The sequence below is a fragment of the Eurypyga helias genome, unplaced genomic scaffold (genome assembly GCF_000690775.1).
Source record: "Eurypyga helias isolate BGI_N326 unplaced genomic scaffold, ASM69077v1 scaffold31732, whole genome shotgun sequence".
Lineage (NCBI taxonomy): Eukaryota > Metazoa > Chordata > Aves > Eurypygiformes > Eurypygidae > Eurypyga > Eurypyga helias.
The window spans coordinates 1,291-13,926 of NW_010235850.1; the positions used below are offsets into that span (position 1 = coordinate 1,291).

Sequence of the window (12,636 nt, forward strand, 5' to 3'; positions counted from 1 at the left end):
GGCATAGCCAGGAGGGAGCACTCCTTCCATGTATCCCTCGTGTTTGGTGTGTTAATTCCTTTCTAATACCAATGATTGACCGTGAATTCAGTGTGTATGTAGGAATGGGAAGGAGGGGATAGGAAGTTTCAAACCAACACCATTAACTGCAGCTCAGTTTATGCTGTTTATCATGAGGCTCGGGACGCCTTAATAGATTGAGGAAAGGAAGATGTCAAGTGTCACCCTGCCCCTGCTCAGAAAGCTGCGTTGAAAGACCAGCATGTTGCTTGTTTTCCTCAAAGATATCTCAAGGAATGTTGTCCCTTGAGGTGACTAGCTACTAGAAAGTGAAAAGGTGGTGGTGTGCTTTCGTTTTCTTGCAATATGAACTGTTGAGATACTGTGTGATTCCACCACCTACCTCCCCCACCTCCCAAAGAGATGAGTTATGGTGTCATTTAATGTGAATGATTCAGAGGGAGGTATTATTAGGGAATCAACGTAGAAAATGGCATGATGCCCTGCCAGAATGTTCTTGGACTCCTGGCAGAGTGATTTCTGCACTGTGACCTGTGCATGCTCATGGTGATGCTGTCCTGTTGAAGAGTTATTTTCCCCTTTTGAAGGAGTCAGGTGCAGAAGGAGGAAATAAACAGTGATAGCATGCTAGGCCCGAACTGAAAACACCAGTGAAAGCTACCACTGCTGTTTCTGCTCTCTACACCTAAGGCCCACTGCTCCCAGCTGTCAGCCAAAAGCCCTTAGTTCTTGCGCTGCAGCCCACAGCTTTATGAAGTGTTTATTCAGGGGACTACATAGATCAGTTCAAGTGGATGTTCACAGAGATGAATGAGGCTTCCCTCTCTCTTTCTTTCTCTCAGAGGAGAAGACAATCACTGGATATGCAAACCGTGGAACTTGGCCAGAAGCCTGGATACCCACATCACCAACAGCCTTAACAATATCATCAGGCATAGGGAAAGCAGCCCAAAGGTTAGAGAGAGTGGGTTTGAATGTGACTTAAAGGGGGGAGCTGGGAAACCTGCTTCATGGAAGGAGGTCTAAAAATAAAACTAAATTTATTCTCTTCAAAATTCATGTGCTGGCCATTCAGTCAGTTCAGAATTGATTCAGATTGGTGTCAATTCAAATTGACTCAAAGCTCCATTTGTTGCAGCGATGAACTCGGAGCCTGGTGTTTTCTTATTTAAAAAGTAAAACTTGGCCAGACAGTGCTGAAAGCACCACACTGGAGTAGCTTTAATGCTAATCCTCAGGCTGGCAGGTGAACATGCGTTAGCTGTAGTTAGCGTTGGTCATAAATTTTGCTTTCCCCCCTGGCTGATCAGTACTGCTGATCCACAGCTCTGCACAGTGGCACAAAGTACCAGCAGGAGATGAATCTTGGAGCTTCTATCGGGATTCCCCAATATGCAGTCATGCATCAGCGTGATTTTGGTTGGCGGGTGCACTGCGTGTGTTTTCCGGAACGCAGAAAGAATCGCTTCATGCTTCTGGTTCAAAAGAACAAGATCACCAAGATTCTAAATAAAACCAATTAATTAAAAATGAGTACATTCTGACCTCCTACCTTCCCCACCATGATGTCCAAGAGTTTGAGAAAAGGTACCAACTTGTATAGTGTGTTTGTGCACGTTTTTAAAGAGAACCTGTAATGCATACAATAATACCTTAACTCATCGAGAGCTAGTGCCACTCTGTTTTCAATTCAGTTGAATTTTGTTTACTGTGGTTTTGCTTTGTTGCAGGTAGTGTGCAAATATATTGAGGATCCGGTCTTGTTTCACCGGGAAGATGTGGGAATGGTTAAATTTGACATCCGTTATGTTGTGTTGCTGCGGTCCGTAAAACCCCTCAAGCTGTACACCTACGATGTATTCTGGCTGCGCTTTTCAAATCGGTAACTGTGTTCTCCTCATGAGTGTGGAGGGGCTTAGAATTAAATCTAATGCCTTTGAAACTAAGGAATTGTTTTATTCCTTAGGGCATTTTCACTTGACGACTTGGATGACTATGAGAAGCATTTCACAGTCATGAATTATGCTCCTGGTGTAACATTAAAACAGGTAAGCAGACAGTCCAAAACCTTCCCTCGCCTTTCCGTTGTGAGAAAATCTCCCAGTGCCTCCTTTGTGACTGTTGCCAAATGATCTATTTTACCTTCCCTTAAACAAGCAATCCGTGGGTTGAAAGTACCTTAAGTCTAAGCATGTATGTTCCTAGGCTCTTCCCTCCTCATCTTTGGGGATTATATACAGCAATACAAACCTACATCCTGAATATAACCCGCATTGACAGAGATCGGTGAAATGATTATTAAAAGGGCAGCCAATTACTGTCAAAGACCTCAGTGTGATCTTTTATAACAAGAAATACTGGAACAAAGAAGGTATTCAGGAATTGTCTAATTACCCAGTACTCTACCTGGGTTTGTATGAATAAATATTTGATGTTCCATTCTTTTGACATCTGATTGCTCAGTCATTCCCAACCAAAACAGTCTTTGTTGCTAAACTGTTTTAGGTACACTGTGAAGAATTTATTCCTCTGTTTGAAAAACAATATCCTGAATATCCTTGGACAACGGTACAAGTAAGTCAGCAATTGATCTTTCTGGTGTAAATGATCATGCATCTTTTCTTACTCGGCAAACTAGATTTTACCCTTGCATCTTAGACTTGGCTCCATTTCAACACAGCATTCTCTTAAGAAGAAACTGAAATGCAGTTGGTTATCTCCACCTAGAAGCAAGTTCTGACTACCCTAGGGATTCTGGGAGCAAGATTTTATTTTTTTTTTATTTTTTTTTTTTTAGAGATCCCTCTTTCTTGAAGAAGGTTGCCAATATTCTAAACCCGTGGTGGTGAAGACGTAGCATTTCAAGGCAGGGAAGTCCAGAATATAGTGTGTGCTAATCTACACAGACACACTATCTATAGTGTGTCTACAAAGCCCTTCCTACTCTTCAGTAGGGTAGTAACTCTGTTCCTGAAAAGTTGAACCCCCAAACTATTTGCGCTCTTGCTTCCTTTGTACCAGAACAGCTTCACAGAATCACAGGATGGTTTGGGCTGGAAGGGACCTTAAAGCCCATCCAGTTCCAACCCCCTGCCATGGGCAGGGACACCTTCCACTAGACCAGGTTGCTCCAAGCCTCATCCAGCCTGGCCTTGGACACTTCCAGGGATGGGGCATCCACAACATCTCTGGGCAACCTGTCCCAGTGCCTCCCCACCCGCTCCAGGAAGAACTTCTGCCTGATATCCAATCTAAACCTCCCCACTTTCGATTTAAACCCGTTACCCCTTGTCCTGTCACTACAGGCCCTTGTAAAAAGCCCCCCCCAGCTTCCTTCTAGCCCCTTCAGGCACTGGAAGGTGCTATAAGGTCTCCCTGGAGCCTTCTCTTCTCCAGGCTGAACAAGCCCAACTCTCTCAGCCTGTCCCCATAGCAGAGGGGCTCCAGCCCTCGGAGCATCTTTGTGCCCTCCTCTGGACTCACTCCAACTGGTCTATATCCTTCTGATGTTGGGGGCTCCACAGCTGGATGCAGAATTCCAGGTGGGGTCTCACAAAAGCAGAGCAGAGGGGTAAAGAGCTTCACAAGGTAAAGAGCTGTCAGAACTAGTAGGAAGCTAAAGTAAATAAACAGTGATGGTGTGTGATAATCTTGGTGAAACAGCATCACAGGGTTTGATTTATGTGTTTGAAGCAGAGCTGCAGCTCTAAAGATCTCCCTGTGCGCTCTCAGGTTTGCTTGCTGTGCAGCGCACGGCGGCTCGCACACAGGGTAAGAACGTGCCCGGCTGTGCCCCAGCGCCGACAGGCAACAGCGCTGCCCCTGCTCCAGGGGTGCTGTGCTGGAAGGGTCATGCTGCTGGCGTTGACTTCTTGTCTGTAATTCATGCTTGAAAGAAAAAGCTGAGTGTGAAGAGATGGTTCTGAAACGTGCACAAAAGTGAATTGTTGCTGCTTTCTATATTTTTCAGGAGCTAGGAGGTGCAAAATGAACGGTGGCTGAGTATATGTATATGTGTGTATGCTTTCAAAAGTGAATAAATCGCCCATCTACGGGTTGATTTCCATAAATTAATTTACATCAGCTTTAACTAGATCCTCATAGCCAATCAGTGATATGCTGAGTATGACAGGTTTTGCAGCATTAGTTTTAAGGTGGGCTGGAAGAGACTGCAAGGGGTGGAGAGAGAGAGAGACGTCCAAGTACGTTCTGTAGGTTACCCGGAGTAGGACTGTGTGCAGAACAGGACGTGCTACACCATCTTCTCATGTGCATTTGGGGCTAATACTGTGCTGATTTTTCATCTCCTGGCTCGCGTCATTTATACAAGTCCTTTAAAAAGCCGTACGGATGGAGCGATTGAAAACATGTTTATTGCTTTTATGGAACCTCACTTCTCATGCAGACCCCTTTCTGTCATTAGGCAAGTATTTTTAAGGCATTTGCTGAATTGTTCCAAACTGCTTCAGCTAAACCTGCACCTCTTGGCATCTGTGATTATCCGTCATCGAGAGCGATGTATGCCGTTGACTTGATGCTTAAATGGGACACCAGCAGAGACGGTGAGAAGCTCACTTCTTTGAATGCTGAATTCTTTCTATTTGTGGACCTTTTCAGAAATTTATTTCCTGTGTCTGAACTCCCTGTTTTTCAAGCAGCGTGAGCTGTGTGCTCTGTGCCTCCTGCTGACGTCTGCGTAGCTGCGGTTGCAGATCGGTGAGGTTACATCTGCCACGCTGCTTAACAGTAATGATGGGGAAGCTGTTAACTTCTGGTTACAAGCTGTGCGTGGCAGAGTCCTGGCTTCCCTTCTGCCCCTGCTACTGCCATTCTCTGTTTTTAAAAGCAAACAAACAAGAAACACCACAAAACAAAAACCACACGAACCCCACCTGTACAGCAATCTACTGACAGCAGCAAGTTTTCTTTCCCGTTTATGGTGAGAGAATGTCTGAAATACCTGTCTCTTTACAAAAACCTTAAAGAGGTATCTTGCTGTCTGTGGCTTCCAGGCTTGACCCAGTGTCGGCAACGCACAGTCACTCATTGAAGCCGGGAAGGGCCCACATTCACCATTTCAGTGCTGTTGATGGCCTCAGGACTGGCACTCAGTGGTTGCCAAGTTCCTGCGAGAACACGTAAGCGGAGCTGCGTCATGTTAGGGCCACAGCATGGCTAGCAACTACCCGGAGCCTTTCTTCCAGCCGGTTGTCGAGGCCTGGTGGTAAATTTGCCAAGCAGGGTAAATTCCCTACTTCCTCACCAGGAGGCACAAACACGTTCTGTAAATGTGCCCAGCCCGGACAGGTGTCTCTTGCAGCAGAGACACCAACGCGAGAGGGGCTTCTGGTGGAGTGTTTAACAGAGCAGAGTGCACTCTCTGCTTGTGACAGGCACTGTGGTCCCTGAGACGCAGGAAAAATTCATTGCTTGTGCCCAGCTTTTCCTGAAGAAGTGATTAAAGTTGTATGTTGGGTGTGTGCCCCTAGTCCAGTCCTGCAGCGGCTGGTTCTGTCAATATTGGATCACTTTCATGGAGTGAGATGTCTGAGAAACGGGAGGTGTTCAAGTGAGCCTTTGCTGTTCAGATGAAGTGGAACAAGAGGTTGAATTTGGTCTGCAACGTCTGTGCTGAATGCTCTTTCAGCCATCCCAGAGTTGTCCTGAACAGGAGAAGCAAAGCAACTCTCTGCTATTACTAGCTGGAGAGAAAACTGTTGCAGTGGAAGGACCAAGCTCACAGTGCAGGCCCTGCGCCTTTTTAAGACAGGGGCACGGGTGCTTACGTCACGGCTGTGATGCTGTAGGCCGCCTTTGGAAAACCAGGTTGGTTTCTTCTGAGCAGAGCAGGGCATGGTTTGCCAGTGCATCAGAGGTTTGACCCTCAGTGACAATCCCAGCACTCAGCGATGGGAATTGCAGCAAGCTCTCATTCTGAATGAGGCTTTGGATTAGCACAGCGATTGCAGAATCTGTGGGGTAATTGTCCTCTGGGTACTGATGGCAGAACAGACCTCCGTCCCGCCCAGAAAAACCCGTGCCCGCTGAAATAAAAACACCCTACCGGCTTACCAGCTGGGGTCACGAAGGATGGCCTTTTCCAGCCATTCTCTGTAGTCTCTGACTTAGTGATTCAGGATCTCTGCAGAGCTTGTACTGAGGCTGCGTTTGTGTTCCCCTTCACAGGGAAAAGAGTTATGCAGCCTCAGATCCTGGAGGTGAACTTCAATCCTGACTGTGATAGAGCCTGCAAATACCACCCCACCTTTTTTAACGATGTCTTCAGCACCCTGTTTCTGGATGAAACGGACAGCTGCCACGTGACGTGCATTGCCTAGCCACAGCAGGCTCGGCTCGACTTCCTTCCCTTCACAGCAGGATCTGTATTTCAGTTCTATGAGCTGCTGATGCAACTGTTTCCCTCCACTGGTAACCCAGGGAAAAAAAATACGTATGAGAGGAATATGCATATATATATAATCATTTTGTCTGCATTTCCCTTGTCTCACTTAGTTCTATAAATCATGCCTTTGTGTTGACTGAATGTCTTGCTTATTGAATATGGGAGACCTCGGGGTAGGACAGTAACTGGAGCAACTGACTGGGTTTTCAGGTAGCCTGATTGCTTGCTTGCTGGGAAACGTGCACAAGTTCCCCGCGTCGCCATTAAAACTGTAATTTTCTAAATCACCTTGGAGTTTGCATATCTCTCTGATCTCTCCCTCTGTTACGCAAAGATCTAAAATGGGAAAATAATACGGTGTTGCGGTGAACTACCAGGGTAATGAGATTAAAGATTTGGTGCCTTTTCCCATTTTTCTCATTTAAAAATATGGAAAACAAACCCCACGACATTTAGGAAGCTTGTACAGGCTGTACCCTTAGTCTGCCCCTTACAGAAACCAGATTTTTCGAGAAGGGGTCTGGCAGGAAGCGAGCGGATGCAGCGTCTAGAGCCGCACAGGAAAGCAGAAGCGGCCTGAAGGAATGAAAGGGAGCTGGGAAACTGCTAGAAGCTCGAGCCATCTTTGGACTTCAGAGTTTAGTGCCTGAGAGTCGAGAGTGGAGTGTCTGTCTGAAATTAACAAGTCCTCATCTCTCCTCCCTCCTCGCAGCAGGGTAACTGGCTGAAAGTCAGCAATTTTAGGCTGTGTTTATGTTGCCTTGTAGGTACGGAATCACAGGATGGTTTGGGTTGGAAGGGACCTTAAAGACCATCCAGTTCCCACCCCCTGCCATGGGCAGGGACACCTTCCACCAGACCGGCTATGTTCAAGCTGCACAAATCCTGCTGTCAGTGACGAGGCGTATGCTCTGTGGGCAGCGTGGTTTTTAAGCGAGTTGCAGCCATCCGGATCTGCTTGAGAGCAAAGCAGAGTTACAAAACGGCGTGTGTTCTAAACCTTGCTTCAAGCTCTGCGAACGCGCAACACGTTACCCCTCGTGGTCGGGAAGGGAGAGGGGTAGTCTAGACTTTTTGGCTGGTTGGCAGAACCCTAATTCTTTCCACTGACTGGGACGCAGGCTGGAGGAATAACCCATTGGTGTCTTACGGAAGTTCCGTCGCCGCACAGGTGGGGCAGAAAGAGCTGGATCGCACAGCCAGACGTGGTGCCGACAGCTGTACCAGCCTCCTGCCCGTCAGTCAGAACTTCTTTGGTCTCCTCACTAAAATGTGATTAAAGAAACACGGTGCTTAACACATAAGTGGTGTGACTACTTCCGATGCAGGGGAAGAAGTTTCTGAGCAGTACAGGATACAGGAACGGGTGCTGGAGGCTGGACGTAAGGGGACGTGTGGTGCTGCTTGGCTTGGTCACCTGTGGGAGAGCAAAAGGCACTTTCTGCCCTCAAAGCACCTGGAAACCTGTAACCAAGTGCCTGTGGATCCAGAGTAAGCGGGAAGGTCTCCCTCGTCACAAAGGGCAAAGAGAGGTAAGATTTAGCAAACCAGGTTGACTTTAGAGAAAGGATTAAGAGATTTGTGCAGCGAGACCACAAGCCGTGGGCAAAACCAGACTGTTGTTGTGCTGTTAGGCCGAAGAGATGTGTTTATAGGTAGCGACTGGCTCAACCGTGCATCCCACGTCAGCTGCCGTGACCCCGGAGAGGAGAAACCCGTGTTTCTGTTTCTAGGCAGCCGAAGGGCAGGAGACGGTGGTGGCTATGGCGTACGTCCTGGCCTGCTGGGACGCAGAGCCACCCGTGGCCCCGCTGCCGGGTGAGCGCACTGAGGGTGCAGGTGGAATACGCTGGCGCTCTCAGGGCAGCGCTGCTGGCGACACCTCGGAGGCGGGCGCTGGGGCTGCTGAATATTTGGGCCCTTTCAATTTCTGTCGGGTGCCCCGAATTTCCTGTTCCTTCTTGCCCGCTGTATTGGTGAGGAGATGAAGGGAATACCTTTGAGGCTAGAGCATCCTGTTGCCTTCAGTATTGTTCTGCTCAAAACCATTTAAAACCAATAAAAACAGAGGAACAGGGTTAGTTTGCATGTAGTTTAATGCATTTAACCAACACTAGAACGTACAGTGCTTCAAAGTGGGAAGGCACAAATTGTGAGAAAGCTCTCAACTTAAATGTTTCCAGAGTACAGGGACCGAAAGGTAAGTGTCTGGCAGCTGTAGTGGGACACATCTCGGGACCAGAGCACCGTGCCCAGTGGTAAACATGACGGATTCAGGCCGCAGTCATGGCTGCCACCGTTAGGAGCAGCTTTCGGGACGCTGTGTTAATGCACGGCTGGATTTCTTCCTCTCAACACAATGAAGCTGGAGTTCGTGTTTATTGCTGCTAACAGTTAAAATGCTGTTATCGTATAAAATGCTGAAATGCAGAAAACTAGTACTTTCCAATCAGCACTATCTTTTAGCTTGCTATAAACCCCTTTGTGACTTGCCTAGGAAAGGCCTATTTGTTTTAAACAAGTTAGGCTTTGTCAACTGGTAACCGGCAAACAACCGGTATAAGTAGTTCACCTAAAAATAAAGTAAGGCTGTAACTTCATCTAGAAAATGGCTGTGGGGAAAAAAATACCACCTTTTTTTAGCTGGAAACGGTTTATTCAGATTGTTTCTTGTTGCGATTGTCCTTCCAGATACGGTAATTGAGGGCAGAAGCCATGGCTAAACAAAAAAAAAGCCAAGTGAAGAAAGGAACCATCAGAAACCCCGCCGTTCTGTTGACGTTATACCAGGAAGCAGCTGTGGCGGTGGCCGTGCCAGTCGTGAGCAGGAGCGTCACCAACCCCTGAAACACAGGAAGGTGGTTAGTGTTAGCGGCACTCGTTGCATCGCCTTGACTAGGTCGCCTCTGCCTGGCTCTTCCCGCTCGTCTCTGGCGCTTGTTGCATCCCTGAGGTAACTCCTGAGAAAACCAGCCAGCAAAAAAAGACAGATTTCTGCAGTTTTGAGTCAATTCGACTCCCAAAACAAACGAACAGGCACAAGAAAGGGTGTTGCAGTGGGGAGCAGGAGAGGGAGAACAAAACCCCTCTCACCCATTCCCTCTTTTATTTTTTTGGCAGCAGGAAGTGTCACGTTGACTCCGAGCCCAGTGTGACTTTAGGCAGGTCACTCAGCTGAGTAAACTTTACGCAGCCTTTTCCCGCCGGAGACGCTGCCCGGGGAGATGCGGTGCCAATGAACCAGACTGTAAGTGTCTTCTGCTGCTGCAGCGCTGCATGTGTACCTAGAGAACCAGGCAGGTATTTTTTGGTTTTGAGGCAAGCCGTTTCTCCTCAGACTGCAGAGAATTAGTCCTGTCTAAAATGGGTGCTGATTACCTAAGTAATGATAAGCTGCTCGTCACTGCTGTTTGCCAGAGATACCCAGGAATTTTAGCGCGGCGTACATGTTTACGTTTCCTAGTCACACAAAGCTCTTATCAGAGGGTGGCAGAAAGAGCTTCTTGAAATCGGAATGTTTAAGGGTGCTGCAGAAATGTCAGTTCTCTGGGGTATTTTAGAAAGCTTCTGCAAGCCGTATGCTCATTTTCAGGGAGAAAAAGATTATGACACAAAACGTTTGTCTTAGCACTTTGCAAATGAGAGCGGAAACACATAATTAAGAAACTTTTCCACTTACCCATCCCATTTTGTGAGCTCCAAAGAATACTGGAGTCCATACCCAGTTTAGTGCCAGCTGCCCTGCATACAGACCCAGAGGCACCACCGAGGTTTTGTTGAAGCCCCCCAGTTCCTTCCACACCAGGTAGGAGCCGTACCTGGAGAAAGCAGACGGAAGGTGTAATTCAGTGCTTTGGTGAGAAAGCAACGACACAGCCGCATCAAACAGAGTAACTTCAGTGCTAGGGACCGGGTTCGTTAACTGGCAGCACAGGGTGGATCACCGGCTGCGGATAACGACGTGGAGAGGGAAAAATTCCCAGTGGCAGCACCAGCTGCAGATAGCAACGTGGAGAGGGAAAAATTCCCAGTCCTGCCAGAGCGCTCGCTCCTGGGTGCAGGACCTGCTGCACTTCAGCCTCTTAAGAGAATGTCATGTTGAAGTGGAACCAAGTCTCAGATGCAAGAGTAAAAGGTAAGGCTGTAAACGGTGAAGAAACTGTTAATTTTGATGCTGGGAAATGGTGCTTTAAAATAAAATCTTAAAAAATAAACAAAAACCTTTGAAAATGGATGAGATCTATAGCAGAGGTAGGAATTGAGGTGGGAATGGGCAAAATGAATGGCATCCCAAAGGAGAGGTGAATGTGGGTACGGATGGTGTGAGAGCAGGAGCAACCCTACAGTCACGTTTCGGGAGGGAGGAGTGGATGGGACAAAGATGGGAAGAACAAAGATTTTAGGACTTCTGTGGGAAGAATTAACCACAAGGAGCATCCAGCACTCTTCCCACCTGCGAGATCCTGGCTGCTGAAAGATCCTCCAAAAATGTGAGGAAGATTTTGAGCCGATCTTAATGCCACAGAAGAACAGCTCAGTGGAGGGATCCCAGGATGTAAGCTGCTAAAGGCAGGAATACTCAGGGTGTGGGAGCCTTACTAGCCTAAGGTTTATTTTTGCACTGAAGGGATTAGAAAAGGGAGCACTCATCACCCAACTCTGGACTTTCCCTTTAGACATCAGCTAGATTTCAATCCGGATGACTGCACAGCCACTCCAAGCGACCACAGTGGAATCCCCTGGATAAAATGCCAACGTCTGGAATTTACACCCTTGCTTAAGAATTTTTAGGAGCAGACGGACATCCATAGGAGTAACTGCAAGGTCGTTTGTGAGGTCATCCAAGAAGAATTTTTATTTTCCCGTTTGACCCGGTCAGTGCCCCAAGCTTGCTGCTTGCCAGGGTGTGTTCACAGGGACTGAACAATCCAGCTTTGAGGTCTTGGCAGTCTGACTGCAGACTGTTAAAAAAAGGGGCCGTGTACACATTAGAAACTCAAGCGTTTCTCTCTGCGAAAGGCATCCGGACCCACATCTGTTCCTCAGTGATTCACAGAGCAGCAGTGGGGCCGGCGGTTGTTCACACATCTGACCGACTTCAGACCGAGACCGGGAAGGAAGCGAAATGCCAAGAAAGGCATGTAAGCTTATTACATCTTGCTTTTAGTTATTTCTTGGGTTTAATACATTCAAGAGATTCTAATCGGAGAGAGGTCATTCAAGGAGCGTGAATGACCTTGACGTTACCAGGCCTTTACCAGATTACAGAGCAAAAGGCCTGGCAATAAACACGAACTTTTCAGGGAGCTACATGTGTAGTACCTCACTGGGACCACCTGCCTCAGAACATACTGATTCTAATCTAAGTGATAAGTTGCCACAATTTGGCTTTTTACAATATTCATCCTGATATCCAGGTTTATGATGTGGATTTCTTAGAGGTTCCTTCCAACCCCTTCCACGCTGTGAATCTGGAAACAGGGTTAGGAATTGTGGGGTCAACTGTAAGGAAGCCCTTCGCGGGAGAGCCACTTAGCTCGTCTCTTTGAGAACAGGCTTTTTTTATTATTACAGGGCTGTAACGACACGAGCCGAATGCTAACTGCGTTCTAGCTCGCGCACGAAGAGTGACTCGGTACGTGGGGGCTGCGCGGACTCGAGCGGAACGCTGCCTCCCCGCTGGCGCAGCTGGCCGGAGCTAGCCGAGAAGCGCGTGACGCCGGGTGGACAGCTTCTAGGGCGGGCCGTGAGGAGTACCAAAACTGACCAAACACTCTCCTATGCGTATTTTTTGCTACGTCTTACCAAAAGTCACCGCTGCCAAAATACAGTATTACTGAGCTTCCAACGCTCCTGTGGGAATGGTATTTGGCCTTGTGATTACGTGTTCATCTGACAGCAATTGCTGGGCTGACAGGTATTCTAAACTAGTTAAATAAAGAGACAGCAGATAGGTTCAAACGCAGTTTAACGGCCTAGCAGTTGATCTGAAAGGACGTGTATGTTTTGATTTTGATTTCAGTTTCTTTAAACTGAGCTCTGCTAGAACACTGACGCCCTAATTCTCGCCAGCACGGCAGGCCTGCCCCTCAGAACCAATGAGGAAAGCAGCTTTTTAAACTCCTGCTTGTGATGTGGATACCTGTGCCTACGAACAACACCCAAAACATGCTTTTACCTGTTAAACGAGCAGCTTGACAGTTTCTTACAAA

At 47.5% G+C, this 12,636-nt stretch overlaps 2 protein-coding genes across 2 annotated transcripts in view; one reads left to right on the forward strand and one right to left on the reverse strand.

Annotated features, from left to right (window-relative positions):
* The window catches only part of TTLL12 (tubulin tyrosine ligase-like family, member 12), a gene marked incomplete at its 5' end in the record, with an annotated part of 7,830 nt that extends 1,125 nt beyond the window's left edge, over positions 1-6,705 (forward strand). The window contains 6 exons of the mRNA XM_010146898.1: positions 864-975; positions 1,752-1,903; positions 1,988-2,069; positions 2,527-2,595; positions 4,445-4,583; positions 6,208-6,705. Of these exons, the coding sequence (XP_010145200.1) occupies positions 864-975; positions 1,752-1,903; positions 1,988-2,069; positions 2,527-2,595; positions 4,445-4,583; positions 6,208-6,359 (706 nt within the window). The remainder of the gene's footprint in view (positions 1-863; positions 976-1,751; positions 1,904-1,987; positions 2,070-2,526; positions 2,596-4,444; positions 4,584-6,207) is intronic.
* A 2,373-nt stretch (positions 6,706-9,078) lies between these two features.
* TSPO (translocator protein (18kDa)) overlaps positions 9,079-12,636 on the reverse strand; it is a 3,859-nt gene continuing 301 nt past the window's right edge. The window contains exons 2-3 of the mRNA XM_010146897.1: positions 10,104-10,242; positions 9,079-9,267 (exon numbers count right to left, since the gene is read on the reverse strand). Coding sequence (XP_010145199.1) covers positions 9,079-9,267; positions 10,104-10,242 — 328 coding nt within the window. The remainder of the gene's footprint in view (positions 9,268-10,103; positions 10,243-12,636) is intronic.